Source organism: Pagrus major, chromosome 10 (genome assembly GCF_040436345.1).
Source record: "Pagrus major chromosome 10, Pma_NU_1.0".
NCBI classification, from domain to species: Eukaryota; Metazoa; Chordata; class Actinopteri; order Spariformes; family Sparidae; genus Pagrus; species Pagrus major.
Genome location: NC_133224.1, coordinates 6675108 through 6696170, shown reverse-complemented (window position 1 = coordinate 6696170; position 21063 = coordinate 6675108). Strand labels below are relative to the sequence as shown.

The following is a 21063-nucleotide window of genomic DNA, read 5'->3' as shown; positions in this document are numbered from 1 at the left end:
AACTGCAGCGGAGCCACCAAAGTCCTTGGCAAAGCCGCGGTCCAGAAACAGGCTCGATAAGCCTGCTGGTCATGGAGGAGACGGGGGGGAGGGGCGGGGGATGAGGAGGAGACAACAATCAGAACCAAAAGATTTTATATCTGTCTCATTATTATTGTCTTTTGTCATCGGGATTGAGCGTACTAGCGTTATCAAAGATCCTGTAGTATTTCAGATGTTTACACAACTCCAGTTTAGGATTATTGTCATTATTGATTCATCTGAAAATGAAGGAAAATTAGGACGACAGATCAAAATGCATCATTTATCCTCCTGTATTTATTCCCGAATGCTTTGTAACTGTAATAGTAGTAGAGATTTGGTGTCACATGCTCTCAGGCTATGTATAGCACATTCCTGAAGAGGCTCTGTAGGCGAAGACACCCTATCCCTGTAAACAGCTGTTGTGGCCTCTTGTGTTACCTCTGTATCGAGCTACAGAATTATTCTTCACCCGTCAGTGTTTGGTGTATTGATTTCACGAGGAGTGAAAGAGTGTTGGCAGTCAAATTTCGATTCGACCCTTCTCAGTCGACTAGCGATGCAACTTTTTGCTCATTTAATCAGTTTGTCAGTGAAAGATCATCAAGTAATTCTTGTTTCAGGCAAAATGGCCAAAGATTTTCACACTCCAGCTTCTTAACTGTGATAATTTGCTGCTTTTTCTTTCATCATATGATCATAAAACTATTATCTTGAAGTTTTGGACTCTTGGTCAGACATACATATCTAAATATCTTAATTTCTAAAAGCACCACATGTTAGAATTGTCACAATGGACAGACGTGATTCTTCCGTGCCTGCTATGATCCATTTAATGGATGAACTGATAATGAAATAGTTAGTTTCTGCACTAAAATGGATTTGGCTTGATGTCCGTCCGCCCCAAAGATCACTTGATTAAATTTCGGGTGCAATCTGGCTGCAGGATTTCCGCCATTAGATGATTAATTTTGTTTATTTTTGTTTGTTGCCCAAACTATTTCCTTTCGGTTCTGTGCTGGTGGGGAAAGTCCGACATCCTGCACCAACGACATGACACGCACCTGCTGTTTTCACTGAGAGTTGAAGCCTGAAGTAGACAGAAAAACCTGAGAGAGAGACAGAAAGAAGACAGAGAAGATGATGGAGACACATGACAGACAGACGCTGGAAAATACAACATAGAGGGAGGGCAGGACTGATGGATGGCGAACAATGGAAGCAGTGTGTGTGTGTGTGTGTGTGTGTGTGTGTGTGTGTGTGTGTGTGTGTGTGTGTGTGTGTGTGTGTGTTGGAGGGGGTGGGGGTTGCTGTGGTGACTAATCATTTCCGTTTGGGACCCAGAGAGACACAGGCCCCCTGGGGCAGCAGTTCATTTTCTGATGAGTGCACACACGCACCCAAACACTCACTCACTCATACTCACACACACACACACTGACACACACACACACACACACACACACACACCTCTGATGTAATCCTGCGATGCCAAATCTGCAGATAGAATACAGTCATCGGTTTATGGGAGCATGAATTGTGCACACACTTACTCGTGATGTCAGACGGTCCCGTATTTCAGCTTTAAATGTCAGATCGGGCTGTCAGCTGGACACAATAACAACCTGCGCTTGCCCACTTAGGTTTGATATTGTCTTTTTGGCTCGAAGAAGCCGCTGTACGACAATTGGGATTCTCAGGTTGGGAGATTTTACACAATAACACTTTGAGCGTTGGAATAAAGAAATCAGAAATTCCTCCGTAATCTAGTTGCTTCACATCGTTCTTGTTTTTGAATGACTGTTTTTCCACGTCACTCTGAAAGTGTTGATTCTTTGAAGTCTGTTTACGGAGAGTTCTACTGTATCTGTGAAAAAAGTTTTACAGAGCCTTTTGTGCCTCCAGAAGGAGCAAAATCTGATAAAGTTTGGTTGTTTGGTTGTATGTTTCCGCCCGTGTGTGTGTTGGTTGTGTGCAGGACTGAACAAAAACTACTGATGATTCGAACAACAGCGGTGTCGTGACGTTAATGTTATCAATAACACCTTTAACTACTTAAAATACTTAACTTGACGTATGCAAGCTTCTTTCGAACTGTGCTGTCGGCATACCTCGGTTTGAGGCTGCATTAGCCGCTGCTAGCATAACACGTGAATCACCAGTCGAGTTGCATTGTGGGTATTTAGGGCGCCAGGTTTTAGCAAAGGAGAAGAAAATGTAGAATAAAAAAGACGATAGATCTGAAACTACCAAAAGTGATTCATGTCCGATGACGGGCACCAAAATATATAACGCAGTTGTGAGTGACTCATTCTTTGGCCTGCATGGCTGCACTTTAACACGTAAAGACCGGCATGTCTGCAGGAGTTCAGGCTCCAGTTTGAATTCCCTCCGACCTGTGAAGGGATCAATGTGGCCAAATTAAATTACCTCCACCTCCACCTCTCTGAGCCACCACCACCACCCTTGTTGCCCTCGGGCGCAGCAATTTAATTTCTTAGCTCCTCTGATGCACTCGCAGTAACGCACCCTGTGGGCATAAAGGTGTGTGAAAGTAAGGTGCCATGTCAACACAGTGTCGCCTTTGTTGCCTCTTATTTGTCACAGTCAGTCCTCCCCTCGGGCGGTTGTCATTTTGTCACAATCATGTCTCTTCCCTGCTTCACCCACCTTCATCTTCCTGGGCTATTATCACACTTTCATCTTGCTTAGTGTCAACGTCTCGCTATTTCAGTTTTATGCATCTGTTGTGTGTTTTTTAGTATAAATGTGTCTCGTCTACCTCGCTTTCCTTTTCTGTCCCCACAATCCTTTCCTGCTCGTCTCTGCTGGCACTAATTGCTAATTAACTTCCATGATGTCCCACAGCTCGAGCAAGAGTCCCACAGGAAAAACATACAGTATTTAATCACTCTGTGTGTGTGTGTGTGTACGTGCATACAAGCATCTGCTCCCACGTGTTTTTTCATGACATGTCAGTAGGAATGTGATGCATTCGTTGTCAGAGGACGGACAAACAGCAGACCTTCATGCTCCGCTCTCTTCTACCTGTGCAGGAGGTGACACCATGACGACAGAAATGCAGGAGATCGCCATCACGGAGGAGAAGCCTTTACTCACGGGTCAGGCTGATACCAAGGTCAGACTGCGACACACACACACACACACAACTATATATTGTACACACACTCGGATGCATGCAAACACACACATGTAGGCTGACTTTAATGTTTCCAAGCATGGAGAAACAGACATGAGCACACGTAAGTACATTAATTGCACGGATGTCAGTGTGTGACGTGAATAATCTGAAACCACAGATGAATGCCAGAAGTGTGTGTGTGTGTGTGTGTGTGTGTGTGTGTGTGTGTGTGTGTGTGTGTGTGTGTGTGTGTGTGTCCATGTGTCCCAGGAGACACAAAACACAAGGGTCGGTTTGTGCGTGTCAACATTTGAGTCCTTGCCACGCACGTGTGTGTGTGTGTATATATGTGTGTGTGTGTGCACTTTTGAGTCTGAACAAAGCCTACATGTGACAACATGTGTCTCAAACACATGTGTGTGTGTGTGAACGACCATGTGTGTGTGTGTCAGTGCACAGCTGCAGCGCCGGCTCAGATCTGTTGGGGTTGACGTCAAAGCCCCGAGGGAGCGCGAGCAGCTCGTCTGCTCTGCTGCGCTGATGTTGCCGTGCAGATGCAGCGCTGCAGAGCGGAGCGGTCCGCCTCTCACTGCTGACACCTGCTGGACAAACAGGGAAACGCAGCACTAAGACAAAAACAGCACAGCTACAGAGGGACAAAAGCACAGCATTTTATCAGAACTGCACGTAATTCATTCATCTTTGGACTACTGTCTTGATTTATTGAATGGGATAAAAACCCTTTGTGTCCAAAGGTGAAGTTTTTAACATTATCCAGTCGTCTTTGAGGTGTTTTCTGGAAGATTCGATAGACGTAGCAGTAGACGTAGCCTCTGTATAAGCTTATTATACAATAGAAAATGAGATTATATGGGGGGAACTGAAGCAGGGAACTGAAGGAGCGTTTGACGCATAAGATCTCAATTTTAGTTGCAAAAGAAGTTGTTTTTAGATTAAAATTTGTGTTACTTCTCACAGAGATCACTGGGATTTGCTCTTTTCATGGGATTTGTTGACAGAAATATGAAGAATATCGTGTCTTTATCCTCTAACAGGCTGCGTGAGTAGTCGCCTGTCAAGCGAAGGCTGCAGCGGTGCTTCATCTCCAGATTCGGCGTCTCGAATATTTTTACCACAACAGTCATATCGACATCATACCAGCGTTTCACTACAGACATATCACGATGTTACGATAACTCAAATCCAGATGGCGTTCAGTCATACAGCACAACGTCTCTACAACACATGGTCGAGGATTCCTTCAGCGGCAGTTGAATGAAACATTAAAACCTATCTTATGTATGTAGATAAAGAAAAGGAAACGGAAGGGCAGGAGCTCGTGAGTGAATCTGTGACGGTGACAAATAATCATGTCCGCTCTCAATTCATCACTCTCGCCTGCAACACGACCCGCGGGGGCGTGGAGGCTGATTCTGAGGAGGAAATGTAATAACGATTGGGAGGTTCTACGTTTAACCCTGAACCTCCATCACTCACTGCGACCTCCGGACTCCACCCTCGTGCATTTAACATCCATCCCCTCGCTGCTAGACTCTATAAACTGGTGATCTTTGATCCAGCCAGGGGCCGTCCCTCTCAGAAGGACTCCCCGCGTGCTCCTCCGCGATGACACCCGTCTCCACACGCCCACCTCCACTTCAACTTTCCAGATCGCTAATTTCCTTTAAAGCTTGCGATGCCTCTAATTCATTACGAGCTGAATGGATCCAAGGCTGTGAATGAATGTCCCATTTAAAACCTCCCACTGACAGACTTCCTCCATATAATCCTCAGCAGCCAGAACCACCTGCTGCCTCTGAAGAGCTCCTCTGCTGCTGTATCAGCAGCGCAACGTCGCCCCGTCTTCACTCTGTGGGTGTTAATTAGGAAACAAGGCCGCACTTAACATGAAAGTGCCGTGAAGCAACAAAAGGCGGAGAAATTTCTGTCACATATGCTTTTTGTTTTTCATTTGAAGACAATAAAAAGAGAGGAGGAAGAGACGGAATCCATTTTAATGCTAATGTTGAGGGAATAAAGCGAGTCGGATTACAAATGCAAAGATTTTTATAGGTTACATATTCTGTTGTCGATCGGAAGTGGCATAAATTTGATGGTTTCCAGACAGTGCTGCTTGTCCATGTAATACATGACAGTAAAGTGATTATCTTTGGCCTTGGGCAGCACACTGATGAAGGAAAGAAAGCTGAAAATGTTTGGTGAATAACACTTGTCGCGCTGCTGAAGAGTTGTGCGTCATGTTTTTATTCTTATGAACTGTTGGTCTGACAGAACAGGAGCTCTGGACTCTTTCCTCTTCGTGCTTTGTGAGAGTTTAACCTGGTAGCTGCAGCCCTACTCGTCATTTCTTATGTTTTTCAAAAGACGAAAGTGAAGCGGCATCTCCAGTCTCATTAATAATAACACTTCATTTCTTCATTTCCTACAGGATGCCGAGCTGGCTGCCAGGATACTCCTGGACCAAGGACAGGTGAAAAATCCATTTAAAAAAAGATGTTCTCTCTCGTGATTCTGGTTTACAGACTGAAGATGTCTTGAGTTGTATGATATGGACTGCAAACAAAATACACACTAGGCAGGACAGAAGAAGAGCTTGGTAGAATATTCTTAAACCTCATTTACAAATAATGATCCACTTATTGGTCAAAATTAATTGATAAAAAAAAAATTAATTTTTCATTATTTCATATTAAAAGTAATAAACACACCTTTTTATTATTTGCTGCCTAACTACAAGATTATTATTGACTTTTTCATCATTCAGAAGTAGGAACATATATATATATATATATATATATATATATATATGCTCATGTGTGACTGTGATCTCAAAATGGTCAGGAGTAAGCTTTGAGATTGTGGCAGTAAATCTGTCTTTGGAAGATGTTAGCAGCTGTATATTCAGGGTGACCAGACAGACAGAAAGCACAAATGTTTTACCTCCACCTGTGAAGCCTGTGAGGAAAAACTCTCACTTTAACATCTTTTTCATCTTGATGGAAACAACCTCACCGCAAAAAAAGGTTTGAGAAACAGGTGATGGTGCTCGGGGACGTTCTTTATATCATCAAACTCAGGGTAAACACAGGTGCTCTTGAGGAAAAGGGTCAGAAAACACAAGCTTCAGGCACTCGTGCACAGAGCAGGAACAGAAATACTTAACAACGACTGAAGGAGTCTTTGAGATTCAAACACTGGTTCAGAATAAAAATGAAAAAATAGATATAATGCCTTCAAAAATGTAAAATAAGCAGGAGAATAATGATTTAATGATACACAAACGTCAACATCACCCTCTGCCTGTGTTGCGTTCAGGAGCACAGCATCGAGACCCCACACGGCGTCCTGCACGTGACCCTCCACGGCACACGAACCACCCGCAGGCCCGCCATCCTCACCTTCCACGACGTGGGTCTGGACAGTGAGTAACTCCCTCTCTCTCTCTCTTCCTCTCAACTCTTCCTCTTCTTCACGACTGTTTCTCACCTGCTGCGTTTGATTGAATCTCTTCCTCGTCCGGCAGGTAAGAGCTGCTTCTCCCCTCTGTTCAAGTTCGAGGAGATGCAGGAGATCGTGAAGAACTTCACCCTGATTCACATCGACGCTCCGGGGCAGGAGGACGGGGCCGCCGCCTACCCCGCTGGGTACGACGTTATATATGTGTTCGTCGCCCTGAAGTAACCTTTTTTCTGAGAAATGGAAACAATCCTCTGCAGCAGGCTTAAAACCTAATCCCTCCCAAAAATACTTAATATTCCCATCTCCCACATCTCCCTCCTTTCCGGCCTCTAATACGCTCTTGTCAGAGGTTTAAAGAAAAATCCGGCCTTTTGTCTCTTTACGCTCGTCTCATTCCTTCCTCCTCTGCACTTCTCAAGCACTTGCATGATTATTTCTATGAGCTCAGGAGGATTTTATTGCACCTATCGTCACAGCATCTCCACTGTGACCCTTAACTCCTGCTGGTGATTCTGGAAATTGAAGTTTATTCTCTTTGCTTGTAAAAATTAAAGTCATCGCTTCTGTAATTTGCAATAGTTGTAAAATGGGTGTGAAGGCCTCTTCAGCCGAGTGAACACACGTTAAAAAATGAAATGTCTGTGTTGCAGTTACCAGTATCCCTCCATGGACACCGTGTCAGAGATGATCCCTGCCGTCCTGCAGTTTTTCAAGTGAGTAAACAGTATTTATTATATCATGTGTCATATCACAGATATCATCAGTCAGTGAGGAGACATTATGCTCAAAAACACACATCAGGTGTCTCGTACTGTCCACTGCTGCAGCTGTTTTCCCCCTTGAGGCACTATGTTTTCATCTCCCGCTCCTCCCAGACTGGGAGTAACGTTAGCAACATTAGCCGAGCAACATTGCTAACAACATTAGTTTTGGGTGTACTGTGTGTTTATATCTACTGTTTGTGTCAGTAACTGTCTAATTTTGTCCCTCTGTCAGCTTCCGTACTGTAATCGGAGTGGGCGTGGGAGCGGGAGCGTACATCCTCTCCAAGTTCGCAGTGAGTGTCATCGTCAGTTCGAAGCTCTCAGCAGCTTTAATGGCACTTCATTGATTTGTCGATCGCGCTGTGCTGCACAACACGTTTCTGTAACTTTTGCTGCTTCCTCTCCGCCTCCAGCTCGCAAACCCAGACTCAGTGGAGGGTCTGGTTCTGGTCAACATCGACACTAACGCCCGGGGATGGATAGACTGGGCCGCTCAGAAGGTTCGTTTCTCTCCCTCTGAGTCACGCAAACATGTTTTAATCTGCTTAGTCCTGCTGGGAGTTCTCCATCAGTTTAAGATTAGCTGTGGATATGAAATTATGGGACTGCATGTACGGTCCCCGAGGAGCATTGATTACGTCATATTAAACTGACTTATTGATTTCTGCGTCTCCAGCTCAGCTCCGTGACGTCCTCCCTCACCGAACAGATCCTGTCCCACCTCTTCAGTCAGGTACAGCCACAATGTTGTTTTTTTAAGTGTATATGCAACATGTGTGTCAGAATTGTATCAAAACCAACTTTAAAGCGTCATTCGTGGTGTTTACACTTGAAGTCTAAATCGACATTTGAATGCTGCGCAGTGTAAACCTGGTGTTTCTGCAGGGTTGCAGGTAAAGTTGAGGCTACATGAATATTATCAGACTTTTTAACAACTCCAGAGAGTTAGGGATAATCTTTCTTAGTTCCTTAACTTTTTTCCTTCTCCTGTTTTTTTTCACTCGGTTTCACACAAAAAAAAAACAACAACAGTTTTTCATGTGTTTTCACAGATAAAATAAAAAAATCTAGATTTAGAAGATTAAGATGAAGACATAAGAAGAAAAAACTCCTACCTGACCACTTATTCTGCATCATTTTCTTTGTTTTTCGGGTTGCAGTTGACTAAAAAAGTTGTATTTTCTTGTTTTCGCAGGAGGAGCTGTCATCAAACACAGACCTCGTGCAGTCTCACAGAGAGCGCATCTCCAAAGCCTCTAATCTGGTCAACATAGAGCTCCTCTGGAAGACTTACAACAGGTACGCCTACCACGCACATCACTGCATGAGCACATCACATCAGACGACAACCCACATAATCTTCTCTTTTCATTCCCCCCTTCAGTCGCAGAGACTTGAACATTGACCGCAACAACACCTTCAAGTAAATATCCTCTAAACTTTTCATCTTCAAGCTTTCTTATATTCTATATCTAAACAACTCTAATAGCCACTGTTCTTGTCTTCTTCTGACATCAGGTGTCCAGTAATGTTGGTGGTGGGTGATCAGGCTCCATATGAGGACGCTGCTGTAAGTCTAAAATGTCTTTTAACTTGAAAGTTTAACATTTTTTTTCTTATTTCTGGTTCATTAAGAAACATTGCAAGTTGTTTTGTCGTTTCTATTCAAGAGCATCTTGCTGTGACGTTTACTGTTTCTCCCTCTGTGACCACCAGGTGGAGTGCAACAGCAAAATGGACCCGACAACAACCTCATTCCTAAAGGTAACTACCCCTCCTTTCTGTCTTGATTCATTTTTCTCTTCACATTATATCTTCTCACGCACTTCTTCTTCTTCTTCTTCTCTCTCCGTCCTCCACAGATGGCTGATGCAGGTGGTCTCCCTCAGCTGACCCAGGTAACAACGAACCAACAGCCTCTTTACTGATGCTTCAAACACGGATGTTAACGCCGCGACAAGCACGTTTTATTGTGTTAAAAGATGAATTAACCATCACAAGGTGCTCTCAATCTCACTTAAGCATCCAGTTTGTCCAAATTAATGCATTAATTCTCTCTTGTGGACGTGGTTGACGAATCAAAAACACAGAATAACAAACATAAGTCGCTACTGAGGTTTTATTTATCTCCTCAATCCACAAAACAGTGCAAATTTGATTGATTTAGCAGGGATTCAATTAAAACTGTAACCCTTTGCGGCCATCAGGGGTCGCCAGATTGCACTATTACCTACTTCAGGTAATAATAAGTGGTTTGTGTGTACTGAATGTAAAACAGCATCTCTTCTCTTTGTGTTTGCAGCCGGCCAAACTGACTGAGGCTTTCAAGTATTTCATCCAGGGAATGGGCTACAGTAAGTCACCCAACAAAAAAGGAGGATTTTGTCACAAACATGCGTCATTACTGTAAATAATGTGTTTTATTTTGTAGTCTTGCTCAAAACAAGCTTTTTATGTGTCACCAACCTTCAATTCTATTTTTCTCGTATTGTCAACAAATCCCATCAAACGACCAAAACCAACAATGAATTTGTCCCGCTAACAAGTATTGTTCATGTAGCCGAAGCCAGATATAGCTTAATCCCTCTGTGCCATAGAGCTTCCTTTGTTTTTGAGCTAAACTCGGTCCCACATACTCCATCCTGCTGCTCACCAGAGCACCGAGCGTGTTTTAATCTGCAGCTGTAAACACTCCCCAACAGATGCGTCATTGTTTTGCCCTTGTTTGAGTAATGTTTACTGACAACTATGATGACCAGCTGTTTCAGGAAACTCATCTACTGCTATTAAAGAACAGCTTGGAGCAGGATATCTGAGAGACAAGCTAACACATTGTTGGGTTTGGACACATGCGAACAGACAGAACACAAGCAAGTTAAGAAAACGTCTTCACCGGTTTATCAACGAATGTACAACTTTTAGAAAACATGTGCAAAGAAACTATGAAACTAAGACACACGTAGCCAAAATGTGTCATTTCACATGTGTTAATCACTTTTGTATTGGCAACATGTGAGCAGATTGTAACATTACACAAAAAATGAGACCTATACAAGACTATGGATGATCAGTCAATGTTTGAGCTCTCAGGGCCACCGTAGTCGCCAATAGGACAGATACAGAATAACAGCAGCCTTATCCGTGAGATGCTGAAGCTAATACGCTAACTTCTCTCTCCGTCTCTCCACAGTGGCTTCGTCCTGCATGACCCGCCTGTCCCGCTCCCGCACCACCTCCCTCTCCTCCTCCTACTCCATGGATGGCTCGCGCTCTCGCTCCCGCACCCTGTCCCAGGGCTCGCAGGGCGGCCAGATGCCGCCCAGCCCCTCCCAAACGATGGAGGTGTCCTGCTGAAGGAGAAACCATAGATACAGAGAGCAGGAGAGAGATGAGAGCGAGTGTAAGAGTGAAAGAGAAGAGGGCGAGCGGAAGGGAAAGATGAAGCGTGACGATAATGCAGGAACAAGACGAATGGGTTACTTATTTGTCACTAAACAACTCCCATCATTCCCCATGAGAGCAGAGTAGGACGAGAGGGAGGGAGACAGAGGAAGATGAGATCCTCCACATTTAAAGCCCAGCCCCTCTCCTCACATCCCCCCGTCCAGCTGCAAACAAAGTGGATCGGGCTGCTCTACATTAAACATTAGATGTATAAGCTTAAAGAGATTGATTAAAAAAGGGGAGGGCATGGGGGAAAAATGGCGTCCAGTCCTCTCTCCCTCCCTCCATTGGCGCCTGTGTCAGCCAATAGAGCCCTTTAATTTAGATACGGAGGCCTATAGAGACCACACACACCTTGCGTTAACCAATAGTAATAATTAAAAATGGTAATTGTTGTTGATGATGATGATTATGTTTGTTGATGATGAAGCTAATGATGATGATGATAATAGAAAAAAAAACAGTAACACTTTTCTCTTTATTACGCGACGAGTTTAAAACGACATAGATAAAAAAAAAAAGTACTATAGCAGAGATACTTATAACGATGTGTGTCTACTACTTTTTAAGCTAGTTTTTATTGTGTTCACTTTTATTTTTCATTAATCTGATTTTTATTTTCTTATTCGTAACCTGCCTGCCTCAGCGAAGGGGCTGCAGCTACTGATTGGTTGAACCGTCACGTGCTACAGTAACAGCCAATGAGAGCCATTTTAGTGACTACTTCCTCCGTGATGTCGCCGGGTCGTTATGTCTTCCATTTGCCCCGTCTCTAAGTGACTGTTTTTGTTTTTCCCATTGGATTTGAGGAAGTGGGCAGGAAGCTTATAATTTTATTTTTATTTTTTCTTCTGGACTGTTTGGAAGTTGCATGCCTGGTCTCAGCCCATGTGAATATTGACTGGATATTATTTTTTCTTTTATATTCTGCTAATGATTTGTGTGGATTTGGGCGTGCGTGCGTGTGCTGTTTTGTTCGCTCGGAGCGTTTGGTGAACGCGACGGTCAGAAGGTGAGCGTAGGTAAGATTGCGGGTGTTTGCGCGCTTTCGCTAGCTAGCACCCGATCGTTAACAGTAGTCGCACAGTAAATAGTGCTTCCAATACTGCTGGCGGTCTCGCACTGTGTAATATCCACGCTGGTGTACTACTCCATCGGTAGCATGCTAATTGTGGATATTGCATTTAAGTGTTCGGCGTGGCCAGAAGGGATCACTGTGTTTATCATCTGGGGTTTGTAAGCTCTTAGCCTTGCCCATGCATGGATACCTCCTAACAAACCCAGCTAGCATACTTGAGTTTCTGTGCGATGCGAGGTAAGAATGAACACGCGCCCGAGGGACAAAAGAGTTTCGTTTGCATGTGTGTGTGTGTCTGAGGAAGTAAACGTCAGGTGTATGGAAGCGATTGTATCCTGTAAGCACAATTAATGCAGCACGGAGGCCCAGGGTCCTATTGGAAAAGTTTCAGTTTTGAGACCAACGAAACCCCCCTGTGACTTATCGATGACAATGTACCAGCCCCTTCACTGCCAATACGCTCAGAAAAACAAAAAAAGGTGTTTCCGTAAGAGCGGCACCTTTTTGGTAAAGCCTCAGCCTTTTAGTTTTGAGAGTGAAAAATGATCAGCCAATATCTGCACCTTCAATCAACTGATTTGGAAATGCAGCCAATAAGCATTCGTACTGCCAAAACTAAGAGCCTCAAAATACGACGAGGTCCTTTTTGTCAAAATTCTGCCTTCAGAAATGCTGTAAGCTAAATTTGTAAAGTTTAAATTCCTTTGAAATAGTTCGTATTTCAACACAAAGCTCGCCACTGCCCTGCGACGTGTAGCCATTGGACTGACCGTACTCTCAAAGGACCCATATTTGGACCCCATCCGATGTCCTTGGAGCGCATGTGCATTTGTAAGCGTGCCACCTGTGTGCACGCGTTTGTGTTTCCGATGATTTTGTTCTTCTTTAACAAGCAGTATCAGTTTTACGAGTCAGTTGCAGGTTTCTTTCACACGCTGTCTAGCGCTCCTTCCCCGAACCCGTTTGATGAAGCAGAGACGGAGCAGTGATCTTGACGACAGTGACAGGAAAGTCAGCGGAGGGTCTCAGATTTGAGCTTTGAATAGACCGGTTACTCGGGAGGTGTTAATGATGGTGGTGACGATGGCGACAGTAATCTGTTTTAAGGCACTTTCTTCTCTGGACCATCACTTGCTGCAACTTGCTAAAATGCTAACTATTGTTGCATTTAATCAGGCAAATGCAAATCTTGATGTTTCAATGATTTGTGCTAAATGTTTTAGGCACTTGTGTTGCTGTCCAGTGTAGAATGTAAATGTTTGGCTCGTCTCAGACTTAAATTTAAACAATCGGGCATGGGAACGTCTACCAAATAAGGGAAATGGGTGGAGCCTAGAGCATTAAATTGCCAAATAAGGAAAAAGGAGTGGTACTTCTCTGTGAAGAGTTTAGAGCAGGGCTGTGTGATTGTAAATGCTTGTCCATTTCGTGTTTTGTTCGTCTCTTGGTTTTTACTTCGATCATATTTTTCTTTCCCCTCTATGTTTTGGAATTTTATTTTAATTTTTGTTTGTTTGTTTTATCTCTGTGAAGTGTTAGTTTACCGTCCCGATGTGCTCACAAGTTAGTTAACCGTGTGATAGTTCTTGTGTAACTTTTTTAGCATTAGCGCAGATAAGGGAGAATAATATAATTAACAATAATAATAAAAAAAAGATTAAAGGTAAAGAGAATACAATCAAATTTACATGTGTGGCTAATTTCTCTGTGTAAAACAATGGACATCCTAAAAAAAAGCAAACTTAAATATTAATAAAAGCTTAAGAGAAATGTTCTGTCTCCTGTGTTGTCTTTTCAAAAGGGGTTGATGTGAGGAAAATATTGTTTATGAGCACCTCAAAGCGCAAGAAAAATATAATGCCAAATGTCTTCCTATTCTGTTTGAATCAGACACACCTCTTTTCTTTGGAGTTTAGTCCTTAGCTTATGGCGACAAAAAATTGAATTTTGAACTGTTACTGTGTAAAAATTATGAATGATATGAAAAAGTTGAATTAACATGAGAAAGTCCTCGTCCACGTTTCAAAGTTTGAATGGAGTTTTTATGTGAATGTATAGAAAGACTGGGAAGAGCTTGAAAATGAGTGGGTTTGAAGTTATTTCTAATTGACGTCCATTATAACTAAGCTTCAAATAAGGATGAATAATTTGAAAAGTTTTTATGGGATTTGAAAGTTTAACGAAAGTTTCAATGTAGACAAGATGTAGAATACATCAAAGTTTGAATGACGTTTCTAGTTGAATGCAGGAATGAGAAGTTAAGAGTTGAAAATGCTTGAAAAAGGGTGAAAATGTAGGATTTTTGGACATTCCACCATTCATTTTAAATGGGGAAAATGTTCGCAGAAAATGTTAAATATTTCGGAAAGTATGAAAGATATCAATGAGAAAACTAACAGCAATCATCTGCTAATTGAGCTAAATATTTAGATGTTCGAATGGAATTTCTATGTTGAAAAATGTCAAAGGAGTTCGGTGCCAAAGAAAGTAGAAGAAAAAAAATGTCGACCATATGTTGCTGACTCAGCATTCACAACCAATACAAAGAAAATCTAAATGCTACCGTAGATTTCATTTTGGCCCTTTGTAAATTCATATATTTTTTAAGTCAAAAAATGCATTTGCAGTGAATTTTTAATACCCTTGGCAACTGACAACTGCTGCTCTCACACAATTTTATCAAATGAGCTCAACATTTAATATCCAAGTAATTGATGTTTTGCTCAACAAACAAAAAGTGAAAATCTTATGAAATGATTGAATGGAATGAGATGGAACATTATTTACCTTTATTCCACCAGTGTCAAATTTAAGACTTGATACTGCTACTGTGTTGAAAGTAGACTAAAGTGAAAAAAGTATCCCACACTCTGACTCCATATGTAGTTTTCTTTAATTAGATGATGTTTGATCTTGAAGATGGTCTAAAGGCTGAAACGTCATCTAATTAAAGAAAACTGCCTTTTTCACTGTCTAAGTTTTTTATTAACCTTGACTAAATCAGCTAGCTCTTAACCCTACTTATTACCTTAAACATACTAACTGTAACCATTTATATATGCAGCATTGTTAGATAAATTCAATATTAATGTATATCTTACAAAAATGTATGATGCCGGGCTCAACATATAACTTTGAACAACCTACAAAGTGTCATTAATCCAGTGTCTAGAGCAGGCAAATGTCAAGTCCACATTCCACCACACAGTGGCAGTAATGAAGTGATTAATAAGTCCTTTTCACCTTTCACTGCTGTGTTCCTGCTGTGAATATTTCCCCATCACTTAAAAGTTCTTAAGTTACTCCTCAAAAGAATTTTCAAGACAGTAGTATTTTGCAATTGATTTGTCACATATGCAAATGCTGTGTAGTGTAGAGTAAGTATGATGTTTTTTCAAAAAAGGATAATAACCACCAGATTCATATGGTGATAAGTTGATTTTTATTATACAGAATTCCTTAAAAATGTATAAAATAAAAGAGATTTTGTAGTAAAATTTAGTTACAGTAATAAAATTTTTTTTTAAAAAAAATCACTGAATACACATCCTGTCAATCATTATTTTGGATATCAGATAACAGATCAGAGCAAAGACAACATTAGTTCATTATCATCACACAATATTACTTTGTTATTGTCATTTTAATACATAAAAGATTTGATCTTGTGAAAATCAAAACCAATCATAACCATGATAGAAAAAAAAATTGACAACTGTAAGATACGACAGCAAGCCTTTAAAGTGGCACACTTCACATGTGGTCAAAATGTAAAAAGTACTTAGAAAAAAATATATCAGTAATATTAAGACTTATTTGCCTAGCAATTGTTCATTTGAACTGATAGTTGTTATGACCTGCGTCTAGGGAAAACAATACAGTATATATAAAACAATATATAAAGGGAAACAAGCTGCTTAGAGACACCCCAACCCCTTACTGCCTACTCAGATGGCTAACTCACCTAGCTAGTCTTCAGTGGCTTGCCGAGCTCGAGGCAGCTTTCAAAGCTGAACTCAGTGTATCAATGAAGACCAGGAATGTAGTCAACTGCAATACACTGAAGCGTGCCCCCACTCAGGATTACCACCAAAAATAAGAAAGGCAAAATAATAAAGTGGCAAGCTCCAGAACTTACCCGGCGGCTTTCTAGTCAGGGTGCTCAAAACCAAAACCCAGCCAAACAGGCAGCAACAACGACAAATTATCTAATGAAGAGATGACCACCACGCACAAACAAAAGGCCACTAGATATACAAAACTTCACACATTTACCTCACCTCATGGACATTCAATCCAGGTTGGGGCCCTAATTGTGGGAAAACTTCGGAAACTTCACGACATGAAAAAGGAGGCTGGAAGAGAGAGACAGGAGAGCCCACAGGAACTGGGAGGGGCCGGCCTTTAAACTGATGGCTTGAGAGGGTGGAACCAATCAGCTCCCTGGGACAACCTACACTCACAATCAGTCATCATTCACTCAATAGGCAAACAGACCTGCAGCCAATCACACTCACAGGTAACACAACAGTGAGAGATTAGAGTGCATACATGTTTAAAAAAAATGTTCATACAATCTCTGAGGTTGTAACACAGTAATTAATGAAAACATAACATTTTAAGTACTTTAAAGTAAAGGACATGGAACCTGCACTGTTTAGCATCATGTCACAAAGTGAAACTTTTTCTTTCATGCACTCCTTAATGTTAGTTTTGTTTGTTTGTTTCTTCAGTTAGGATTACATGGTTTTCTGTTGTGTGAGAAGTTTCCTCAAAAGTGATAAATATACTTTAAAATAAAAAGATGAACTAAAAAACATGAACTTGTAGTTCCTGAAGGTTTGTGGCTTACACAGTTTTTCCAATCCATATGAATCTCATTAACCTGTCAATAACTTTATACAGGGCAATAAGTAGACTCAGGGCACGGCGGGCTATCTCTGAGAAAAGTGTAGAGAAAAAGGACAGTACGTTTAAGGTATAGACATGAGTCAGCCCCAGAGATTTCAGACAGGACAGTTCAATGGAAATGTCAAAGGAGGGATGACTGATGAGTTGGCGCATCTTCACAGGGTCTCTGGAGCGGATTGTATTCAATGATCGTAAAGCACGTGCTGCCATGGGAATATAATGCACTGCTGAAATGAGAAAATAAACTGGCTTCTCATTTAGTTGAACATCCCTACCAGTGACCCTGGCCCTTTCAAGCTTCCCAATGGCCTCGTTAATGTTTTCCTTAAAACACAGCAACACTTCAAGTCTGGTTTTCATGTGACTTTCAAATCTGGTGTCAGAATTGCTGTGGAGGCCCTTGATTTGTTGTCTGCAGTATCTACAAACCAACTCAATCTGTTCGCAGTAGAGCTCAACTGACTTGAGTGCATTTTGCAAGTCCTCCAGAGCTTGATTAATGCAGTCTGGTTGCTGACGCCTGTCTTGTTGGGTTAAAGATGCAAAAGCGCGGTTGTAATATGCAATTGCTGCCCAACACTTGTCCTGCTGTATGGCTTTAGTGTACATCTTGATACTCTCTACAAGATTTCCCTTTTTGCGCAGCTCATTGCCAAATGCAGTGTAGTGGTGCAGGTTTGATGAGGGTGATTCTTTCTGTTTCAGTTTTTCCCTGGCTGTCTTCAGGTCTTTGGTTAGTTTGGTTTTTAAGTCCATGATAGACTCTTTCTCACTGAAGCTTGTGAGTAGCCACATACCCCAAAACTCATTCAGTGCAGACAATTCTGAATCTGCTGGCATGTTGTTACTGGTTTTGTACACTTCATCTAGTACGTTCAGATACTGACTAAATAGCTCTTCCTTCTTCTTTATCTTTGGGATGTCACACTCTACGTAGCTGGTTAGTCTTTCAGCTACTAAGTCATCTCTGATCTTTTTAACCATCTTTAGTTCTGAATTGGAGTTTTCAGTCAAAATATCTGACAGTGTTGAGGACATTTCTTCAGTTTGTACATTGCTGGGGCTTTTTTGCTTCAACCTGAACCTCATCATCAAAACATCTTGTTTTTTTCTCAAAACCAGCAGTTGTTGGAGTTGTTGTTGCAGATGGCTGGTGCAGACGATGAGCTGAGCAGAACCCGGAGATCCTTGTCTAGCAGAGCGACCAAATGCCTGCGCCTCTACACGAGCATTCTTTGGCAAGAAGGTCTGCACAACAAACAAACCTCCAGCCTCCTTCACCTGGTCAGAAACCTGAAGGTCTGTCCCTCGACCGGCAAGGTTTGTTGCTATAATGATGTCTCCTGCGTCAAGCTTCTTTGCAAAGATTGCAGTATTGTCCATGTTGTTGCTTATGTAAAGCCTTTTGTTCTGGACTTTATCTCCTAGAGCACCGTGAAGAACCTTTGCTCGACTGATTGTCTCACAGATGACCAGCACAGCTCTTTGAGTGTGGTTGGTGACAACATGGCAGATTTTCTCAATCCATTTGATTTCATCATTGACAGTTACTCCTTCAACCTCAAACAGCTTTCTGCGTTTGAACGTAGGTATCTGACAGACCTCGATATCTTCATAGATTTTCTGCAAGGTCTCAGTCTCTACTTGTTGGCCAAGAGTCCCGGAGATTCCAAAGATCTGATTTCCATACTTTTGAAGTAAGCCAACATTGGACATGTAGTTTGTGATGGCTGTCATGTCACTCAGCTTGAACTGATGTTTTATTTCAAGAAACTGCTGCAGCCCATCTGACCATTTCATGTTGTTTTCAACAACACCTGTGCAGCTGTAGTCGACAGGCACTATCCCATGTGTCTCGAGGATATACTGATGACCCTCTGTCATGGTTTGTGCGTAGAACGCATTTTTAATCCAAACCTTTAGTTTAGATTTGACTAGATCTGAGAGGAAGCCAGGGACATAGCACTTACATTTGTCTTGGCTCAGTTCACATGGTGTGAAATCCATGCCACGTTGTATTTCTGCTTCTGCATCACTCAGCATACTCTCTCTGTTAGTATACATGTACTGACAGAAGCCTCCATTACTTAAAAGCAGTGGCACTCTCTGTCTTTCAGCCATTTCTCTTTGTGGCCCTTTGTTCACTTCCTCTACTGAACCATCATTCATGCAGTGCAGAACAAACTGGCACGATGGGAATCTCCTCTCTACTGTCTTAAAGAACTCGGCTAACTGGTTAACAGTAACACCTTTAGTCTTTTCAGTTAAAAGGCTTGGATTCTTTCTGAGGTCCTTGACTGAACCTTTTGCCAGAATACCTGTGTCCTCCGCCATTTGAAGGATGGTGAACTCATCAATATCTTTGCCCTTTGTTATGTTTTTAAGCACAACATGAGGGAAGGGGGATTTCGGCCCCACAGTTGTCCCTGTGCCAATCTTACTGTACTGATTAGCAGTGGCCCATATGAATGCCAAGAGTGGATTGAGATGTTGCAAAGCAGGCATTTCGCTACTTATGTAGACAACATGGAGACCCTTATCCAGCATCAAGGAGTCCACTTCATCCATAATTGCACACTGGAATGTTCTTTTCCCAAATATGTCCTCTCTTTTGAAGTGGTGTCGAAGCCAGTCTCCAGCAAACTCTTCTACAGTACCATAAACAACTTTACACCTATAGCACTCTTTTAACTGGTCTTTGCCTTGTTTGTTGGTGTTGCAGGAGGCACTGATGTTCAAAATTTTATAAAATTTTTTCCATTCATCCAAATCTCTTTCTGCAAGAACTGATGAACTGGACATAATGTCTACACTTTCTCCTCTCATAGCTCGATAAGCTGCAAACATTGCCACGATACACGACTTCCCCTCTCCAGTGCCGACCTGAATTAACCGTCCTGTTTTAGAAAGAGCCATAATACACCAGCTCACCATCTGTGTCAGCCGTGGTCTGAAGTGAGTCTTTTCCACTGCCTGACAGAGCTTCAGCAAGTCTTTTTTCAAGCCAGTCCGCTGTGATCCATCCTTGTGTGATTGAAGATCCTGAACAACAGAGGACACAATGTCTTTCACTTCATCTAACAGCTGCCCATCAACTTGGTTTTGCTTTTGTTGTCGGATTTCATCAAGGATTTCATCCAGTTCCTTTTCTGCGTCAGCAGCTAAACATTTCTTGAGGTTTTGGTCTGTTACCGTCTCATCTCGAACCAGGTCGATGAGGGTCTTTCCTTTTTGATATTTCCAGCTGGGAGTAATGAAATTAATCTCTATACAGTGCAACATTTTCAACAGCCATGACAGGAGATGGGATCTGTCTTTTGCTGTTGACTCAAATCGCTGCAGAAGAGCAACAAACAATTCTTTAACATCAGCTGGGCTCCATTTGATGTTTGTAACCAGTCCTTTCAGCTTGTTGAGAAGTTGCTCTTCATTGTTGTTGGGGGACAACAAACCGTGAGCAGTGAGTAAAGTTCTGAGTCTGTTATCCAGTTCTTCATTACTGGTATCCATGTCAGATTCATCCATTTTGTGGAAAAAACAGTCAAATCTGTTCAAAACAGAAATGGAATCAAAACTACATTTTGAAATTGTGTCTTTAAAACAGTGCACAATTTACACATACAGTTAATAAATTGAATTCACTAATGAATGTGTTGTTCACACACACGTGTCTGCAGCACACATCTGAATTAATTACACTATATTCAACAGGTCTCACTCACAATTAAAATGTTTAGCACTTATAAAGTCAGTGTTGTAAAAAGTACCCAAAAGTTTTTACTTAAGTAAACGTTAAAACATTACTTTGGTAAAAGTGAAAGTTACTCATGCAAAAAATACTTGAGTAAAAGTCTTAAAGTATCTGATATTAAATGAACAAGTAAAAGTAAATTACACATATATTTACATGTATGCATATTCTGTATACTATGGGCCGATTATCAGGTCTGATATGCTGCATTTTTCTGATTATTGGAATCAGTGTTTTTTTTATCTGACTGTCGATAAAATCAGTTACGTTAAACATGCACTCATTTGGCTCTGATGCTGCATGTAATCTAAAACCAGTAACTAAAGTTATTAAAATAATGTATTGGAGTAAAAGTACAATATTTGCCTCCAAAATAGAGTGGAAATATAAGGTAGCAAAATGGAAATACTCATAAGTAAGTGCAAGTGCAATAAGTGCAAGTACCTCAACATTTTACTGAAGTACAGTACAG

At 41.7% G+C, this 21063-nt stretch overlaps 1 protein-coding gene across 3 annotated transcripts in view; it reads left to right on the top strand.

Annotated features, from left to right (window-relative positions):
* ndrg2 (NDRG family member 2) overlaps window positions 1–13699 on the top strand; it is a 34746-nt gene extending 21047 nt beyond the window's left edge. For all 3 annotated transcript variants that reach the window (XM_073474932.1, XM_073474934.1, XM_073474933.1), the window contains 15 exons: window positions 3078–3160; window positions 5613–5654; window positions 6500–6605; window positions 6708–6828; window positions 7294–7356; window positions 7640–7700; window positions 7821–7907; window positions 8084–8140; window positions 8603–8706; window positions 8792–8830; window positions 8926–8977; window positions 9124–9171; window positions 9270–9305; window positions 9710–9761; window positions 10598–13699. In XM_073474932.1, the coding sequence (XP_073331033.1) occupies window positions 3089–3160; window positions 5613–5654; window positions 6500–6605; window positions 6708–6828; window positions 7294–7356; window positions 7640–7700; window positions 7821–7907; window positions 8084–8140; window positions 8603–8706; window positions 8792–8830; window positions 8926–8977; window positions 9124–9171; window positions 9270–9305; window positions 9710–9761; window positions 10598–10761 (1104 nt within the window). In that variant the 5' untranslated portion in view covers window positions 3078–3088 and the 3' untranslated portion in view covers window positions 10762–13699. The remainder of the gene's footprint in view (window positions 1–3077; window positions 3161–5612; window positions 5655–6499; window positions 6606–6707; window positions 6829–7293; window positions 7357–7639; window positions 7701–7820; window positions 7908–8083; window positions 8141–8602; window positions 8707–8791; window positions 8831–8925; window positions 8978–9123; window positions 9172–9269; window positions 9306–9709; window positions 9762–10597) is intronic.
* The last annotated feature ends 7364 nt before the right edge of the window (window positions 13700–21063 follow it).